We start from the raw sequence: 20,798 nt of genomic DNA on the forward strand, positions 1-20,798 counted from the left end.
GGAATTGGGGTTGTATAATGCACTTATCCACTGTTTAGTCGATGTGATGAACTATTCACTCATTAATGAAAATATACATTGCGCTATGCACTGTTTAACCTCTGTGAAGAACTATTCTCTTGCTCATTGGCTTGTATGATGCATTATCCACTGTTAAACCTATGTGGATAAACTACGTGCTGATTCATTAACATGTGAAGCACTCTCCGCTATTTAACTTGTGCGATGCGCTATCCGCTTATCCACTGTTAACCCATGTAATGCACTCTACAGAATGCATAATGCGTGTTGCATAACGCCGCACTGGCGGGCAGTCAGACATAAAGCAGCGCTGGTTTATCACAGTTTAGCTACAGAACTACATTCCACTCCTTCCCCGTGCTCCGCGCATGCGCAGCAGGGCTCCAGGGGGCTGCCATCTGATGCCAATGTTGTATAGGTTCAGTCTCAGTCGCTCCCCGCTCACGGACGCGCGCGTGAACCACCGCTGAACGGGACTCTCCGTGCGTTTGTGCTCGCGCCCGCACGACTCCCTGACGGCTCGCGGGAGCCATGGCAGGGGGCACCTGAAGGGTGTGCGGAGGCGGCGCGCGACTTTGGAGGACTCCAGCCGCTTTCGCGCGCTTTTGGAGTGTGTGAGCGTGCGTGTGTATGAGGGGGAGCACCATGCACGCGGACGTGCTCGCCCTGTTAGTCGTGTGGCTCCTGTGCGCGTGCGGCGCCTCGTCTCGTTCGAGGGGACGGACGCTGCAGACCTACAGCCAGATCAGGTAGGAACGCACCTTAAACTCGTCTCGCGCGTTTTCAATTCCTTATGCTTATATTCGCTTCGTGCATGCTTTCATTGATCTCGTGCATGCTTTTATTGATCTCGTGCATGCTTTTATTGATCTCGTGCATGCTTTTATTTACCTTCTGCGTACTTTTACTCTCTATTCACTTCGAGTATGCTTTATTTAACTTGCCTCGTGCATGCTTTTATTTATCTCGTGCATGCTTTAATTACCTCGTGCGTGCTTTTATTCATCTCCTGCATGCTTTTTTCAATTCATGCATGTTTTTATTCCCCTTCTGCGTACTTTTATTCACTATGTGCATGCTTTATTTATTTCGTGCATGGTTTAATTACCTCGTACACGCTTTTAATTATCTCGTGCATGCTTTAATTACCTCGTGCATGCTTTTGTTTATCTTCTGCATGCTTTTTTCACTCCAGGCATGTTTTTATTCACCTTCTGCGTACTTTTATTCACTATTCACTTCGTGCATGCTTTTAATTACCTCGTGCACGCTTTTAATTACCTCGTGCATGCTTTTATTTATCTCGTGCATGCTTTATTCACTTCGTAGCTGCTTTTATTCACCTTCTGCTTACATTTGTCTCACATTCTGCCTGCGGTCGTTCCCTCTTCTATACGTTTCCATGCACTGCAAGTCGAAACGCGAAACGGGTGTAGTGCGCTCGCGCAAAGCGGGCCCAGCTCGCGCCCGAAGGGGTCTTGGTGTGAACTGGCTGATAGTGAAACGTAACGTGTAAACGTAACAAGATTGGGTAAATGGGAAAAAGCGTTTGTGAATAAAAGTAGTGCAAAAATAAACGCAAACAAAAGTTTATCCAGTGCTGTGGTGCCCTCGTGTGTTTCAAGTCACCAAGACGCTTGGATACACTGGAAACAGAGGATACAGCCATAGTTTACATTAATAATCAATGCAATTAATGAATAACTCTATACTTAAGACAGAAGCGCAGTAGCGCTGGCACGCAGGGTTCTGTGCGCATCATCCAAAGCGCTTTTACGCGCAGTGCTCTCCAGATGGCCGGAACAATCAGCCAAATGAATGTCACCTGAAGGAGAGAAATAATGAGCAGAACCTTTTTCTATACTCCTATATGGTGATATACGTGCATTACTACCCCTGGCTGTCTACCCAAAGAATGGCTCTAGTAATATTAATATTAATAATAGCAATAATACATTTTTATATAGAACACCTTTCACAAATCCAATGGAAAAAACACCTGTCGATATCTTTCAGTTGTTGCATTCAGCAGTTTTATATCTAGAGCCATGCCATTATAACAGATTATAACTGTTATAATGGCATTATAACAGAAAGATGATTCTTTAGTATAGAGAGTGGTTCTACATAGAACCATGAAGACTCAAAGACACATTTGCAGGCTTAAAAGATTCCTTGCATGATGGAATAGTGCTTCAGATTGATGGAGAGTGTGTTGTGTTGTATATGGTTCCTTGTTGAACCTTTTGGAAAAGGGTTCCATGTAGCACCAAAAAGGGTTCTGCTGTTGTTACAAGCTCAATGTCATACTGTTCTCCATCAGTCTGAAGAATCGTTTCACCATGCAAAGAACCAATTAAACATGTTCTTAGATTGTTCATGGTTCTGTATACAACCATTGTTTTTACTAAAGAACCCTTGAAGAACCATCTTTTTAAAGAGATTAAATGTCACCAGTGTCTTTCCTGAGAACCCTTGAAGAACCAACTTTTTAAAGAGTTCGTATCTAACCATTGCCTTTACAAAAGAATCCTTACAGAACAACCCTTTAAGAACCCCTTGAAGAGCCATCTTTTTAAAGAGTTTATAGATAATCATTTTTACTAAAGAAGCCTTGAAGATCCGTCTTTTTAAGAGTTTCTAGAAAACCTTTGTCTTTCCTAAGAACTGCTGAAGAAGTGTCTTTCTAAAGAGTTTGTATATAGTGATTGTTTTTACTTAAGAACCCTTGAAGAACCATTTTGTTATGAGCGCATGCTCGATTCTTAGAAGTCAATAACATATTGATCTTCAGCTTCACTACAGCCCGGTTGCCAAGCACTTCTGAACTGCTGGCCTTTTAATGTTTTAGATGTGTCTGTTTTGATCTTCAGAGCTGGAATCTGAAAAGAGACATCAGTGCTGCAAAAGTCATGCGCTGGCCACATTCTGTAAACAGCAAAAGCTTGTTTCTCACTACATTTCAGTGCATTTTCTCTTCAAACCCCACCCAGTAGCTCGAAAGAACATTGTCTTTGTTTGTTGGAGGCCTATATATAATTTATTCCTTATTTAACATTCTGTTTTTTGGGTTGGCCGATTTGTGCGAATCCACCAGATTTGCTAACAGATCATTTCCTCACTCACCATGACCTAAAATCCACACTGGTGATGTAACATTACACCTCCCCTCTGAGATTACAACACTTAAAGCATTCCGTTCCGAACCCTTTCCCATTCAAAAGACGCAACAGACAGGATTGTACGTCTGAAAGCAGTCCTTAGCTATAGGTCTCGCTAGGGTTGCAAAGGGGTGGAAAATTTCCGATAAATTTTATAAAATAAAATAAAAATAAATTTCCGATAAAATTTATTTTCCGGTAACTTTGCATGGGAACTTTGGAAATATTCCAAAATGTAAACTTTCCATGAAAATTTTGTGAATTTCTTGGAACTAATAGAAAATATTGGATAATTTAAAGGAACTATATCATACACTATCATCAATGTACCGTTTTTTTTTGTCAGCAGCAGACATGAAGGGCAGCAGATAAAAACAAAGACTTTCCATCCACATTAGCTGGTGTGAAATGTCCACACACATCAGATGATGCATGTGGCATTCTTCTGTTGAATAAAATGACAAAGTGTAAAAACACTAAAGCTAATGGTCTTCAAAATGTAATAATAATCAATAAGTATTAATTCTTGGTTACAGAAACCGGTTGAGGCAAAAAATATAGGTAGCTAGCCTGCTGGCTTTGGTAAACTAGTCTCTAAAAGGAAATTGCTCATTAAGCTTTTCTGATTTAGAAGATAGCAAGCAACTGGTCAGGTTTCTAGAAAGCATCTGGACATATGCTGTACATGTGATGGAGGAATGAACAGGGCATGCAGGGGTGTGGTCTCAGTGGCCCTTCAGTGTGTAATGTGCCATGTGCTTGGGATTGAGAAGCAGCTTTGCTATTCAACTGTTTTGGTATCATATCTAATTATTTAAGCCAGGATTATGCTTCAGTATATTTTTTACCAACTATATGTAAGTTTCTCACCTTTAGCTTTGAATATTTCCATTTTATTCCCATTAATTCCCCATTAATTCCCATAATTACCCGTTAATTTCCATTAATTCCCATGGTAAATTTCCCGACATTGCAAATTCCTGGAATTTTGCAACCCTAGGTCTCGCTCTGTCCATTATTGTCCATTGTTTGGCCAGCACGAGCGAGAGCCTGGCTATCAAATGCTCCGCTGTCTCTGATTACATAATCTCTAATCTGAAACACCATGAGTTAATGTCCTGTTTGTGATTTGTGTCATTTGCGTTTCATTGGCAGGGCGAGGCTGAATTTTGATAAACATACTGTCTGTTATGACCTTTATCAGGGGGACTTGATGTCCAGAGGTTTGAGGACACCCACTCACCAGACTTTCTTCTAAAATCAAGGGTATTAATATGTAGTTGGTCCATCTTTTGTTGCAGTAGCTCGCTCAAGTTTAGGAAAAGCTTTACACCAGATGTTGGAACATTGCTGTGAGGATATGATTGCATTCAGCATTCAAGAGCATTAGTGAGGTCAGGTTCTGACGTTGGATCATTAGATCTGGAGCACTCTGCCTCCACTTCAGCTCATTACAGAGGTACTGGGTGGAGTTCCATCACTCACAGCCCAATACTGGGGAGCTTTATACCCCTCTAGCCAACAGGCATGGGCATGGTAACCTTAGGCTCTTGGGCAGCTGCTCCAGACCCTCCAATTCCATTAGCAATCCTTTAATATGAAGAATATAGGTGCTGCACATCTTGATCGCATGTCTCAGTATTTGGGTAAAGTAGCTGAACTCACTAATTAGAAAAGGTGTCTGGATACTTTTGGGTGTACATGCAATACTAAATAATGACTTGAAGTAGTACATTTTGAACATCTGAGCTTTTAGGTAAGCATTAATAAAGTCTAACAGCAGCGCTTTTACTGCAAACTAACAAAACCACATAAAGTCCTTTCAGCATTTCTTTTCATTGTTTCATTCATACAGTGAAAATAAAAAACAAATCCAAAGTTATAGTTTCATAATTCATTATTAAATGTAGCAGCATGTGATACAGCTTTTCTCTATGGAAGTGTTGAAACTTACAGACAGTGTTGTTTAGGGCTGTAGTCAAGCCCCTCTTTGACAAGTCCAAGTCCAGTGGGAGTGAGACTTCGCCAAGTCCTAGAGTCGAGACCCAAAAACAAGTCCTCGAGTCCTTGATTCATGACATCACATGTTCATTTGGTGGAGTGGTTTAAAAGTGAGCAATACACATAGACTCATTTGGAATAGCACAATTAAAGCTGGGAATTCTACAGTTATTGCTATGTTTTGCTGCACTGTTTAAATGAAATGACACGGTTGCGTAATAATTACATAGTCATGTAATGAATTACATTGCTGTCCGAAAAAAATGGTAACAAAACACGACAAGTCAAGGTTTATTTATATAACGCTTACAACAGGCATGGCGCAAAGCTACAGAGCCCTGCTAGTGAGATTCCATATAAATGAAAATAATGTGTGGCCACGTCTTAGTAAGGCATTGGAACAAGTTAATTAAGCTTTGACCACTGCTTAATAAGGCATGATCTCATTCTTAAGTCATCAATAAAGTCATGGCCCCGACTTAATTAACTTGTTTCCAAGCCTTACTAAGTCATGGATCTCATTCCCACAAATTAAAATGGTGTGGCCAAAACTTAATTATCTCGTTCCCACGCATTAATATGGCATGGACAAAACTTAATTATCTCATTCCCACACATTAATATAGTGTGGCCAAAACTTAATTATCTCATTCCCAAACATTAATATGGTGTGGCCAAAACTTAATTAGTTCGCTCTCACTCATTAATATGGTATGGCCAAAACTTATATATCTCGTTCCCACGTCTTAATATGGCATGGCCAAAACTTAATTATCTCATTCCCACGCATTAATATGGTGTGGCCAAAACGTAATTATCTCGTTCCCACACATTAATATGGCATGGCCAAAACTTAATTAGTTCGCTCTCACTCATTAATATGGTATGGCCAAAACTTATTTATCTTGTTCCCATGCGTTAATGTGGCATGGCCAAAACTTATCTCGTTCCCATGCATTAATATGGCATGGCCAAAACTTACTTATCTTGTTCCCACGCATTAATGTGGCATGGCCAAAAGTAAATTATCTCGTTCCCACGCATTAATATGGCTTGGCCAAAACTTAATTATCTGTTACTGATACCTTACTAAGGATGTGGCAACGCGTTATTTTTGTTTCTATGGGATGTCACCAGCAGGGCTCTGTACAAAACAACTTTACAAAACAAAACGGCAAAAAGTTTTTCTTACTTTTAAGATTTTTTTTTAAAATTTCAAAATATATAATTTATAGAGCTTTTCTATTGATTCATTCACCATGAACGTCACAAAATGGAAAAGACAGCTGCTGCATTCAAATAAATGCAGAAAAAAAATGCAGAAAAGTTAGAGGATAAAGTTTTGGACATTAATATTTTGCAATAAAGTTGCATTGTGATTGTCAAAAAGTCTGAACTTCGAACTTTTTCAGTTTGTTTCAGTGCCACACATTGACGAAAATGTAAAAGATCATCTTTGCGAAACAAATCTGCACATACAAAAATAACTTCCGTTTATTTCATTAAAATGCATAACATATCTTCTTCTACACACACAATCACGAATGTGGTACAGATTGAAAGTTTAGAATTTGGCCCCAACAGTCCATTTCTAAATTTATTCAGATGTGAGACGTTTTCTCACTTTCTCAGAAGACTGTTGTGCATCAACACCCTGAGTGTCTTGGCGTTCAGTGCCGGCTCTGAAGGAATCCAACCAGTGCCAATGCCAATTAGATAAACCAGAGACAAACAGACACAGTGATCTGGATTCGAGTGGCTCCAGCGCAAGTCAGTACATGTTGAATACAACCAAAAAGATAAGAAAAGACACAAATAAATAAATAAATAAATACATAATTGAGAGTTTTTTGAATGATATTTGCTTTCAGTTGAGAAACTAAATTTGGTGAGATCAAGTTTGGGACAATGGAAACGACGTCTTGAGTCTGAGACTGGACAAGAGTACCGCAGCACTAGCATTCAGGTTCAGCTTTATTGGTCAACCTCACTGGCAAATGTATGAGATACAATGAAATACTTAAATGCTTAAATACTAAATACCGTAACAGCTTGGGGCTAAATGATTTATGATAAGAAGTGATACTTGACCGCTAGGTAGAGTTTGAAAGCATGCCAAGGTAGATTCAGCGTTAACCAGATTAACCTGCAACAAGTTCAGGATTGACGGGACTAACCTATGCTGGGTCAGGTTTGCACCCCTGGCCACCCAGAAGGAGAAGTGGCTTAGAAGATCTCAGGATGGTTGTCTTTGCTTTCAAGTGCCAAGCTTACAGATATAAGCATCTAATGAGGACTACAATACTGCTCTTCCCCAGCTACGCATTGATTTATTGTACTCTGCGAATTATGATGACATATCATTACATTTCACTCATTCAGAAAGACTGTCTAATCATGCTATTCTCTCTGAATACGTCTTGGTTGGCTGCGTCTCCTTTGTCTGCGGGTGTGACTGTGTAAACACGCTTGGTGTTGTTTGCGAATTCAGCTGCTTGATGATGAAGTTACATGCCTATAAACACTCGCCATTCAGTTCATATTGATTTACTGAGATGAGAATAGTCAAGAGGGTCTTTACTGTCCGGTTTTTCTTTGTTATGTTTTACTGCAAACCATCAATTCGAGGCAAAATATGGTCTCTGCAGCAGCATTTAAGGTGGAACGGAAAACTTGATTAAGAGGCAAACTTCAGTCTTGTCTAGTTCAATACCTGTACAGGAGTTTAAAGTTGACAAACATTGCGCACTCCAATAAGGTACTTCGTCCAAAGCATTACTTTATTTTTCCAGCTCTCAGAGTGATGAAGATTTATCTACTTGAACTGTTAAGTAAAGTCAGCCATTCAGACAGTTTAGCTCTTCATACAAATTGCATTTGTATACCTGTTGCTTATTCGGCGTCCAGCTTCAGCCCCTTCACATGTAATAACTCTCTCCATCTTTGAAAAGTGATTCCAATGTTGATTGTTGGTTTGAAATGCTTCTTGTCATTTACTGGTAGCACAAAATGTATTTTTCTAACAGTATGGAGACCTGCCGGCACAGTTTCATAATGTTTTCTGTGCCATGCAGACAGCGATGGGGGAGAATAATATGGTTTAGGGGAAAGTCCTGTAAAATGACAAATGGGAGGTCAGTGTAAACACAGGCAAGCTCTCCACTTTTTCAGGCACATAATACACTTACGTTGATGCTATAGCTAAAAAAGATATATTTTTAAGGTTATTTGCTTTAGTAATAAAAGGAAAAATGGCTTACAAACATTTTAGTTAAGCTAGTTAAATTCTGCCCTCCCAAAGCAACACTAGTGGCAGTTCAAAAAGATACGGTGGCTGGCTTCGGAGGGTACGTGTGCTAGCCTTCACTCTCCTATCGTGTTATTTTGTGATCTTTGGTGACCTAGCTATTGAGTAGAATTGGACTGGACTGAATTGGGGAGAAAATTGGATAAAAAAAGAGTGTATTATGCACAGTGGAAGTCATTTGTCAACAACGTCCTGAAACACTGCTGACTTCTCTGGGCTTGAGCTCATCTGAAATAAACTGCTGCGCAGTGGAAACGTGTTTTGTGGTTTGATGGGACAACTATTCTGATTGTTTATGGAAATAATGGATGTCATGTTTCTGGGCAAAAGAAGCATAGGAGCATCCAGATAGTTACCAGCATACAGTTCAAAAGCCGTTTGTCTTGTCATGGTATGAGGAGATTTTAGTGGTAACTTGCGCATCAGTGAAAGCATCATTATGCTGAACACATTTTGGAGCAATATATGCTGCCTTCTAGATGCTGTCTTTTTCAGGGACATCCATGCCTGTTTGAACATGACAACCCAGCCGCATTCCGCACATTACAACAGCATGGCTTTGCAATCGGAGTGCAGGAGCTAGACAGACCTGACTGCAGTCCAGAAATATCCAATTAAAAACTTGCATCTTATTAAGCTCAAAATACTCCCAAAAGGCCCTGTATGGTTGCGCAGCTGATCGCTGCTGTTGTAGCAAAACCTTTATCTCCATTTTTGTCATTTTTGGGTTTTTGATATAATTTGAAAATGCCTGTCGCCCTTTACATAGTGTGTAAATTTCATGAAGGATGGACCAAAAGAATTGGCCCAAAATTACTTGGAAAAATGTCTGGTTCCATTGACTTACATATAAAGTAAAGTATGTTTTTTCCTTCTCCTGTAAATTTAAGTTAAGGTTATGCAATGATATGTTTACAAAAAAACAATTCGTCATCAAAAGTTCATCAACATCAAATATTTTTGTACAGTTTTCATTTTAATACAGAGTTTACTAATCAGTTTCTGTTTTATTAGCATTTCACATACTGTCCCAACTTTCTTTGGAATTGAGGTTGTATTACAGGATTAAATTTAATGCTAGTTCAACTCTTTGCAGTAAATTTCACACTTACACACATGCATATACAGACCCTAGAAGCTCTAATGTTCATTCTGAAGAATGAACAGCCTTCGCACATCTCAGCTCAAAGTAGAAAAATCAGCTTAGTGTTCAGCTGGTGAAGTTCCAGGAAGCACTTTCCTGTTGCTCTTCACACTGTAGGTTCGCTTTTTTGGCAAGTACATCTTTGTGCTAATATGAATTTCTATCTGGGCCAACTTGCTTCAGTTTATTCTCCTGCTATTTTTATTTATATGTCATGCACAGATATATAAAAAACTCCAGGTGGAAGATTCTCAAGGGGTTCCTTGGCTTGTCAGTGTGGGGAAGCTCTTCTGGTGTAAAAGATAACTCTTTAGAGAGGTTCTGTGAGCACCTACCAAGCAGCGGTTGTACCTAAAACCACAGCTCATTGATATAAATGTGTCTTTTCCCACATGGGGGGGCAGGCGGACATGTCTTTCACTGACGGAATTCAGCGTAAAAATTCAAAGTAAGCACCTCGTTCCATCTCTCAACAGACGTGTTGAGCATGGAATGGAATATAGTTCCACTGGGACACGGTGCCGCATTTAACGTGGAGACTAGAGGATATGGCAACACAGTCAGTAAAAACAAAAGTCAATAAAATACAATAAATACAGACAGCAAACCACAAAACTGTCAAATAAACAATGTAAAAATGAAAGGAACCATATCATGTAAAACTTTGATGTTGTATGTGGGCCACCATTCACAGGACTTTAAGTAAGTAAGTAAGTAAGTAAGTGATACTTTTTTGATCCCACAACCGGGGAAATTCCACCTCCGCATTTAACCCATCCGTGAAGTGAAACACCACATACACACCAGTGAACACACACACTAGGGGGCAGTGAGCACACTTGCCCGGAGCGGTGGGCAGCCCTATCCACGGCACCCGGGGAGCAGTTGGGGGTTAGGTGTCTTGCTCAAGGACACCTCAGTCATGGACTGTCAGCCCTGGGGATCGAACCGGCAACCTTCCGGTCACAGGGCCAGATCCCTAACCTCCAGCCCACGACTGCCAGTCTATGTATGGAAATGTAGTGGCAACAACACTGTTTGGTTTTGTTTTCCTATGAAGAGTTTAATGTAGTATATAAGCAAAAAGTTTTAAAACATATTTTCCCCAGTTTATGTAGTCCATATTGTTATGTTCCTGCCTAAGTTTATAAGGCCAGAAGATGTAATACAGTGGGGTGTATGAAAAACCACACAAGGTATTTCTCAGTTCAAAGTGTATTTACAATTATTTACAACTATTTACATACAGCAAACAAGCAAGCCATCTCTTCAGGGGTAAGCCAGGCCAAAATAACAAACCAAACCCACTAACTCCACCCACAAATCTAAGTGAAGCATACTGTACTAAAGCCTCCTCCGGTGTTAAGAGTGCGGCTTCCAGTTGAAGTGTTTACTGAAGAATTTACTGAAACACTGAAATATACAGAATAAAGCTCATTACAGGCCTCAAAAGTCAGAGTTTAAACTAGTGCTGCCATTAGTGTTTTATCCAATATAGGAAAGGCAATGTACACCACCATTAGCTTGGCACTAACGTAACATTGAAGCTCTAACAGCACCAACGGCGAGAAATATAATACTGGAAATCCCACGGCAAAATTAAGCTTTGTATTTGTCTTTTCTTTACATCTCCAAGCTGGGACTGACTTCTCTGGCACTGACTAGTGACATGTTTTGTTGATTTTCTGAGTGACACACATTTTAATGCACAATTTCTATTTATTTACCAAGTTTGGAATATTGGAAAAACAAATTATATATAAGAGATATAAATATAATATAAAATGTGCAACTAAAAATGGTTTACTTTTAACATTTGTGAGGTTTTATGTACAAAAACAGGTGGACTGCAAAACATTCATATGCAAAATCTTGTTCACAGCATGTTTTGGTGATTTTCTAAGTGAACGTGCGAAGTTGTGACCTCCTCTACAGGATATACACGTCATTATGATCTTTTCTGCTAATTGTATTGTGCATTTTCTATTCATTAAGTTTAATATATCAAAAAAAACAATAAAACATAAAATGTGCAGTAGTTTTTTGGCACAGGCTGTCATGTGTTCCTCAGGCTCCAACTCACGCAAAAACCCAGTATCCAAGAATTCCATCGTGGGAGATTGCGTGACTGTTGGATGTTCACAATTCACCAATCACTGTTCACAGTCACTTAAATACTGATCTGTTGCACATGCTCTCTGTCATGTGACCAGTCTTAGTCTAGTTTAAAAGCCTGGGCTTTAGCCTGAACAAGAAATTGCTTCTCCTAGTAGAACTACTGCGTGTTTCCTGATTCTACAGTTCTTGTCAAAACCTTCACAAATAAAGCCTCGTTTCTTGTTAATGTCAGATCAAATAAAGTCCAATTCAGTCATCTTTCAACAACATTGTCAGTTTTCTCTTTTAGAGCAGACAATGTGAAATAGCTTCCTTCTGACTCGCTTCTCCAACACCTCGTCCCTCCCTTGTGTGTGCGTCACTCACTTGAGTCTCAGAGCTCATAGCATCACGAGATAATTACAATGCACGTGATATTTACAATGCATGCGATTGGTCTGTGAATTATCCAGGCCGTTAAAGCAACACCATAATGACTAGAAAAGTTATGCTGATTAAAATAGGGCCACCCTGTCGAAATTAAATCATTCTTTGACAGCTAGGAGAGAGTCTGGGTTCGGACTCAGACCTTGGTCCGCCTATTAGTGACCTCTGTTCTAAGGGATACAGAGAGGTTAAAAAAAGGTCATGTTAAATTGAATTATGACTGTTATAGGTACATACTGCACAGATATTACAAGTGGACCTTAAGAGAAATGTAGGATATGGGCAGGAGAGCAGACAATAAACACAGAAGGACACCACCTGCTAGGCAATGCTTATTTTTGCATGTTTTGACATTAGAAGCAGTACTTGGTCCTTAGCAGCAGAGATCATTGTCCAGAGTGCAGGCAATGTGTGCAGATTAAAGTATGTGAAAGTAAGTGAAGTGAAATGTAATATATTTCATATAACGTGACGTGTTGTGATTGCTATTGTATAGTTCATGAACGTGAACGTGCAGCTCTCTGGAGGTGCTTTTTACATTGTGCCAAAGTTCTAGAGCAGAGGTCACTAATAGGAGGTCAGAGTCCGGACCGAGACGCTGTCCTATGCGGACCTGGACCTATAACTGATAAACCATGGAGAATTAATTTTGATGGGGTGGTCTTATTTTTATATGCATATCTACCGTAGCTTTAGCGGCCCAGGGACTCACAGATCAATCGCATGCGTTATAAATATCACACGTGACACTACTCATCCAATCAGATCGTGCATTACGATGAGCACTGAGACTCCAGTGAGTGTCGCACACACAGGGGAGGGACAGGGTGAGAAACAGCAGTCAGAGAAGAAAGTGGGTCAGGGAAGTCATTTCACATTGCTCTAAAAAGAGAAAATTGACAATAAATGTTGTTGAAATATGACTGAATTGTACTTTATTTGACTTCATATTCAGTTGTTGACTGCAAGATGTTGATATATCTACGAGTATATGGCACTGAATCATGATGCAAGTTAGACGTTATGATGTTCTGGACCTTTGCTTGAGGAAATTTCCTCTTAATGGCCTTGATTTTTAATTAAATACACCTGTTGTAGAGAATATTACAGTCGTCAGTGATTGAGTGGTGGTACCATTGGAGCGGTCCTTCATGCTGCAAAGCAGAATTGCAAAATAGAAATTCAATTCGCATGACAGAAGGCTTCCACCCCCCCCCAATTAAAAACTGTCTATTGAGAATGTACTGGAGAGCCTGTTGTTGCCTGATGCCGATTATTCATAGCTAAGAGATGTCTAGAACTGAAGCTCGGACAGTGTGAACAGCTGCTAATGTCTGACCGCTGGATATAAGCTGCTTCTGTACTGAGCCTCTCCGTTTAGGAGACAACGTTATGGTAGTATTTTTTTTGTTTTGGCTGCTGGAAGTGGGGACAATATGAAAAGAATATCATGCGAATTTTCCACTGTCTGGAAAAAGAAATAGCAGTGGAAAAAGTACAGAAAAGTTATATAGAAATGTACTTGAGGATAATGTGTTAAAATTAATTAAAAGTGGAAGCATTTCAGTGCGATTATTATCTGAGATTTTTTCATGTAAGCAACATTTCATTACAGAAACAAAAACAACAACAAAAAGTTCTTGATTTTGGAAACACAGAAGAGTTATGACAATAAAGTAAAATGAAGAAATGAAAAAGACCATCTAAATTCTGCACCATTTCTAGTGACAGTTACACTTAATGTTCATTTTAAACACATGTTGAAGGTTTTTTCAAGATCTTCTTTGTTAAGTAAAGCCTATATTAAGCCTGGTGCTGCTTTAGCTGGTCATCCAGAGGCATTAAGCTCTTCAGATGTCTGGTTTCTATCTACACTAGACCAGCATGTGTTTCTCTGGCTATAACAGTTTTCAGGTAAATCTTGCAGACTAGTTTCTATATAATTCATGTATTCATGTGCTAACAGTCTGTAAACCTTTATATCAGCTAGTTTTATAGGCCTTTATATCAGTTGGTTAATATATGGAGCCTTTCGAGTAAGTAGATGTAAAAAGTATGTAAGTAACCGCCTGATCTACTTATTAGTTTCATAGGAGATATTATAGGGCTGCGCCATAAATTGCACTTTGGCGTTATTGTGATATGACTTTCCAGAAACTCAGAAAAGATGTTCTCAGTTCACCCGACAAACCACTGTGTAGATGATGATGATGATGACTGGCTCTCATATAATGCAAAACTGTTAGCTCTGTCATCAGCTCATCTACTGATACAATTTATATATACATATACATACATATATCGCTGTTGTTGGATCAAAACCTTGTATCTCCAAAATAGTAACTTCACAGGAGAAGAAAAAAACATACTTTACTTTTAATGTAAGTCAGTGGAACCAGATTTTTAGGTAAATTTTAGGTCAATGTAGGTAAGCTCTTTTAGTCCATTCCTCATTAAATTTACCTACAATGTAAAGGGCCACATGTTTTTTATTTTCAAATTATGAAAGAAAACTGAAAAACATAAAAAATGGAGATTTTGTTCCGACAACAGCAACAAATGCACTGTATTACCAAAAGTATTCACTCACCCATCCAAATCATTGAATTCAGGTGTTCCTGAATTCTTACATCACCAAGCGCAATGCAAAGCGTCGAATGCAGTGGTGTAAAGCGCCACCACTGGACTCTAGAGCAGTGCAGATGTGTTTTCTGGAGTGTTGAATCACGCTTCTGTCTGGCAATGATGAACGAGTCTGGGTTTGGCAGTTGCCAGGAGAACGGTACTTGTCTGACTGCATTGTGCCAAGTGTAAAGTCTAGTGGAGCGGACACTATTAATGCTTCAGCAGACCAAGAGATTTTGGACAATTTCATGCTCCCAACTTTGTGGGAACAGTTTGGGGACGGCCCCTTCCTGTTCCAACATGACTGCGCAACAGTGCACAAAGCAAGGTCCATAAAGGCATAGTTGAGCAAGTTTGGCGCAGAAGAACTTGACTGACCTCAACCTGAGGTCTGAATTGGAACGGACACTGAGAGCCAGGCTTTCTTGTCCAGCGCCAGTGTCTGACCTCACAAATGCGCTTCTGGAAGAATGGTCAAAAATTCCCATAAACACACTCCTAAACCTTGTGGAAAGACTTCCCAGAAGAGTTGAAGCTGTTAAAGCTGCAAAGGGTGGGCCGGCATCGTATTAAACCCTATGGATTAAGAATGGGATGTCACTCAAGTTCATTTGCGTTTGAAGGCAGACGAGCGAATACTTTTGGCAACATAATGTATAGATAGATGGATGTTGTGTTGAGTACAGTATTGTACTGTAAGTGGTATGAGGGAGGTTACAACACAATGAGTATAAATGTAACTTGGAGTAACAGCAGTATTTAAGGTCTAAAGAACTGTTTCATGCTTAAAAGTTTCTGTGCATGGTGAATCATTCTTCAGATTGTTGGAGAACATGTTGTATATGGTTCCATATAGAACTATGTTGAAAATGGTTCTATATAGCACCAAACAGTTGTTCTTGGCATCGCAACAGTACCGTGACCCTTTTTTTAACCATGCTAAGAACCATTTAAGAGTGAAATGGTTCTATGTAGAACATGTGGCTCTAATAGAACCCTTACCTTTACCAAAGAACCCTTGAAGGCCTCATTTTTTTCAAGTGTGTGGTGAGGAAACGTTAGTGTGTGCCCTAACAGGCTTTTGTAGTTAAAGATGTCAAAACGTCCCACTATTGATTCATCTTCTTTCTACAGTATGTACACTGTGTTGTAAGCACTTTGGTGCCCTCAGCACGTTGCTGTGTGAGTGTTTGTCACTCTGGATCTCGTCTTGTCTCTGTCCTGCAGTTCTTCTCAACCCAGAGACCTGCAGAGGCCCTCTCTCTCCGTCACCCTGCATTTCCACATCTCATTCTGACATGTGTATGTGTGTGTTGGGTGGGGGGTTGACTCCTGCGGAAAAACTCCCATGGCTTAACTTCAAATGAAAGTGTCCTAAGAGACACGCAATGTCAAAACTCTAATATGTACAGTGATGCCTAAGGGCAGCTCGACAGCTTTAAATAAACAGTGGCCAAGTTTAACAGTTCTCTTTAAAATAAGAACAGCATCCAGCTTTTAATAGAACAGAACAAAACCTTTTCAAACTTTTGAAAAAAAAAACGAACGACTTTGAATAAAGACCCAGAAACGGAAGAGAAGACAACTTACTCTCACACAACAGTGCCTAATAAAGGGGACGTTTTTGTTCTTCAAGTTTAAACGATGTGAATGTACCCTTAAAGATGCAACAGATGTCTCTAGGTCCAGTTGCTTATCTGAAGTGTTAGGGCACTTTCACACCTAGTTTGTCTTTTTCTTTAGTTCGGTTTGCTTTAACAGGTGTGAAGGCTCCACTTGTACTCAGTAGCGCACTAAAGAAATGAACTGTGGTCTGGCAAAAATCACAGGTCTTGGTTCACTTCCAAAGAAAGCCCTGGTTTGGTTTGCTGCCAGTGAGAATGCATGCATTTGGCATGATCTGCAACAAATGACGGAATTCAACATCAGAGCAGACTTTTCCGCTTCTAGCTGCACATCAGTGCAGCACTGTCAGTATAATCTGCCTGTTTTAACATCAGACTTTGCAGATGCTCATATCAGTCTTGCAGAGCAAGCTGCTGCCATCGGCAGACGAATGATAAATTGAGAGCAAAGCAACGGCTTTAATTTTGGCACATGGATTTCATCAGCAACTTAATTTGGTTGGATTGGATTCAAATTGCTAAACCAATCATAAAGAAGCGGCTGTCGAGTAAGGTTTATTATTATATTGCTTTGACTGTGATACATGTAGATGTTAAGCGTCTCTAATTTCATGGAAAGTATTTTTTTTGGCTCAAATGGTGGCAAATGTGACTATTGTCAGAGTGCTTGTAACCCTAGAAAATTTCTGACCAATAAACAATTTAATTAGTGTTATTTTAATAAGACTTTCCAGTGGGGAAACAACTAAAGCAAGTGAAGAAATGACAATGTCACAAAAACGATGGTTTGAAAGAACTAGGTATGAAAGCAGGCTTGGGGAGCATTTATACTTGAAGTTCAGTTGGTTCTCTTGGTCCAGACCAAAGCAGAACATGATACATTGTTGTGTTTTAGTTCTGGTTCGCTTAGAATTCACACTAACATATTTAACCTCAAACCGAAGATGTAAACAAAAGTATTATGAGTAAAAGGTTGCAAGTGATAAGAAAATTCAACTAAAAGATGCAAAACTACCTTATTTTTTCCAAGCTTTTTTCCCAATTTCTTCATTTTCTCTGTATTTCCAATTCTTAGTTTTGCTTTTACACAAATGTGTCTAAAAACTACAAAATCAGAGAAACAGCACTTAAATTTATTTTCACTGTCAAGTGAAGACAAATTCTATAACAATTTGAATTTGAAATTTATAAGTAAATTAAGTCATTAAGAAGTCACACACTTATTTTCTCACTAAACATGCACCACAAGGGGCACTCAAGTGAAAATAAAGCGACTTCAAATGTCCTGAACTCACTGAAAGACTCTTAGTTCTTAGTTCTGTAATGTACTTAATTTATGGATTTCTGTGTTTATTACTGACAATATTTCTCAAAATCCACTGTAAAAAATTATGCACTTTTATTTTCTTAAAAAAGTTAGACATTTGCATAAGTTTTGGAACTTAATTATGTCAAACAGATTTTCTGCTGTTAACTTGATGTTGGAAGTTCAAAGAACTAAAGTCTTAACCAGGTTACGTTCTTAAGTTAAAAAGTCACATCATTTTTCACAGCATGAAGGTTTTTATTTAAAACGTCTTTGATTCTTTTGTATATTGTTCTTAAATGCTAAATTCCATACTTGGCAAGTTCGTGTGGTTTGTTGTGGCAGTGCTTTCCATGCTTGGCTCATGATTGTTTTTTTTTTTTCACATTCACTTAAAGTTTGCAGGTATTTTTACTTATTAACATGTATAGTGTTGATTGATACATATTTGTTAATATATAGAGTGGGTTATAGTACCAATCACAACAGAGCTCATGTACATGTGTAGCAGTATGCACAAGTTTGTGCACTCCTGCTCAAACAATATTTTTTGTTTATTTTGTGACACATTTTAATGCACAATTACTGTACATTTGCTTAAATTGACATATTAGGGGGAAAAATAACATAAACTTTGGCCTGTGCAGAAGTTATGGCACATTTTATCCTTTTTATTGTTATTTCGCAGTTTGTTAAGCTGAATAAATAAACAGAAATTGGACACTAAAATCAGTATAAAAAGTCATAAATACGTTTGTATCCTGTAGAGGATGTCACATCTTATTTTCATTCAGAACATAAGAAGGTGTATCCAGATGTTTCCATACGGTTATGCATTGTGATTATTTTTGGTACATAATATTTCATAAAATGTCTAAGTGGGCCACAGGGGTCCTTTAACTTTCAGACATACAAAGACGTTACGGAAGGGTTTTAACTTAAAAGTTGAGAAGTACATTTGGTTCCTCACTCATATTCGTGTTGTGGAAGCATATGAGGTCACTGTCATATCAAATTAAGCACTGAGCAACTGAGCACTTCAAGCAATCAGTGTCCTTTCCTGACCTCGCATATTTGCTACACTTATGTGGAACGGGCGATTGACTGAGCATTTCCATTAGGATGTTTTTTTTTTTTATTTTTACGATGACCTAAACCCCACATGCACCCTACCTGCACTCCATTCCCAATATGATTAGACTGCCACATATTCTGAGGTGACGCAAGTTTGCAGACAGTAGATTAATCTAGCGGGCAATCTGATCTTGCATGGTATGATGAACCTGACTGTATTCTATTATTGCATAATAAAATTGGTCTCTTTATATCAGTGTTTTTTTTTTTTGTCTCACTGAATCCTGTATACTTTGGTCTGTAGTGGATTTGAAAAGGTCACAGGTCTCAATCACCCATAACGTCCAGTAACTTTAATCTGCTGTGACCTTGAGAGGGGAGTATTATTCCAGAGGCAAATATTATTTCAGAGTCAGAGTGAAGCAATATGTGTTGTGTTATCAGACTGATACAGATTTCAGTGGCTCACAAACGAAAGCCTCATACTATCAGCTCAGCTATTAGCAAATGGAAACTTGTGAATTGAAGAAAATAGTCTGTCAAGACTGAGGGGTTGTTTATATCAGATGCATTGTGCATCACCAAGACTGGCACAAAGTGAATGTTATGCCAGACAAGGTCATAGCTACAACGCTTTTCATTAGGGTTCAAACATGCAGTGAGGGAACCCTGTTGTATTTGCTTGGATTTTACTTCTTCTCATTCTTTTTCTCCTGAAAAATGTGTTGTGGACAAGAGATCGTACGTTTTAGAGACGGCAAACTTGGTGGGTACGTGTCATTTGTGTGCATCTAGCCAGGCAACAAAAATTACCCCAGTTGGCCAAAGGGTGGTGCTACAGTGCACCAAAACGCTAGTTAATTGCAGAAAACGTGTTTTGCTAGTGACAATTCTTACGACAATTCCCCGACTTCAGGGGCACATTTTTACTTCAAAACAATGGGATCTAACTGCTCACCATGTGGTCATGAGGGACAGGGATGCAGTCTCACTTCTTGCTCTAAAATGCAGGGGCGTGGTAAAACTAAGGCTCCGCCTATGGACTAAAACTTTTTGTGTTTCTGTAGTGACATGAAAATGTTGGACAGCAAAGTTTTTTTAATTTAAAAAAGAAACTCATAATATATCTAAATCTTCTTGTCATTATAAGTAATACATTATTTGTCATAAGTTGAAATTTAGGGGTTAGGATTTGGGATAAACCTTCCTGTAGAAAATACCCTATATTTAGCCTTTAAGTATTACTGTAGCTTTTTATTACAAATTAGAAATTTGCATCTGATTTTAAAAAAAGATCATATTTGTGTCACAATAATGCAAAAAAATCAGATTTGTGCCGCTGTAACCTTTTGTATGCTTAAATGGTTCCTTTGACTGATGAAATTGTTTTTCAGATAGATGGCGAATGTGTTGTATATGGTTCTGTATGTGTTTCTAAGCTAAGAATGTAAAACAATAGCGAAGGTAACACTTTCACATTTGTATGCATCTATAAACACATTCATAACATGTTATAATAATTCATAAGGCATCATAACCATGGCTATAAATATTGATAAAAATGCATTACACATTATAACCATACTTATTATGCATTATGAATGGTTAACTTAATACATTATAAGTATTATAAGTGGATTGACTGAAGCACTAAAATATACACAGTAAAGCTGTGATTTAATGTAACATTTAATGTGAGAGTGCTGGGTAAGAGAAGTACGTTGTGGCAGTAATTCAGCAATTGATTTGAAGCACCTGAATATTCAGGACTGAAGTGCCAAAGAGCCCTAACAGCAACAACGGTGAAATATATAATGCTGGAAATCCCAGGGCAAAAATAAACGTTGTATTTGTCTTTATGCTCTCCAAGCTGGGAAAGACTTCTTTGGCACTGACAGTATAACATGTTATTAACGCTATTTATAATGCATTATATTAACAAGTCGTAATGTATAATAAACATGGCTATAAAGTGTAATGCAATGTAATT

At 38.8% G+C, this 20,798-nt stretch overlaps 1 protein-coding gene across 1 annotated transcript in view; it reads left to right on the forward strand.

Annotated features, from left to right (window-relative positions):
- Positions 1-331: 331 nt before the first annotated feature.
- Positions 332-20,798, forward strand: part of gabrr1 (gamma-aminobutyric acid type A receptor subunit rho1) — a 53,761-nt gene continuing 33,294 nt past the window's right edge. Inside the window, exon 1 of the mRNA XM_017697716.2 lies at positions 332-770. Within this exon, the coding sequence (XP_017553205.1) occupies positions 652-770 (119 nt within the window). The 5' untranslated portion in view covers positions 332-651. The remainder of the gene's footprint in view (positions 771-20,798) is intronic.

This window comes from Pygocentrus nattereri, chromosome 4 (assembly GCF_015220715.1).
Source record: "Pygocentrus nattereri isolate fPygNat1 chromosome 4, fPygNat1.pri, whole genome shotgun sequence".
Taxonomy (NCBI): domain Eukaryota; kingdom Metazoa; phylum Chordata; class Actinopteri; order Characiformes; family Serrasalmidae; genus Pygocentrus; species Pygocentrus nattereri.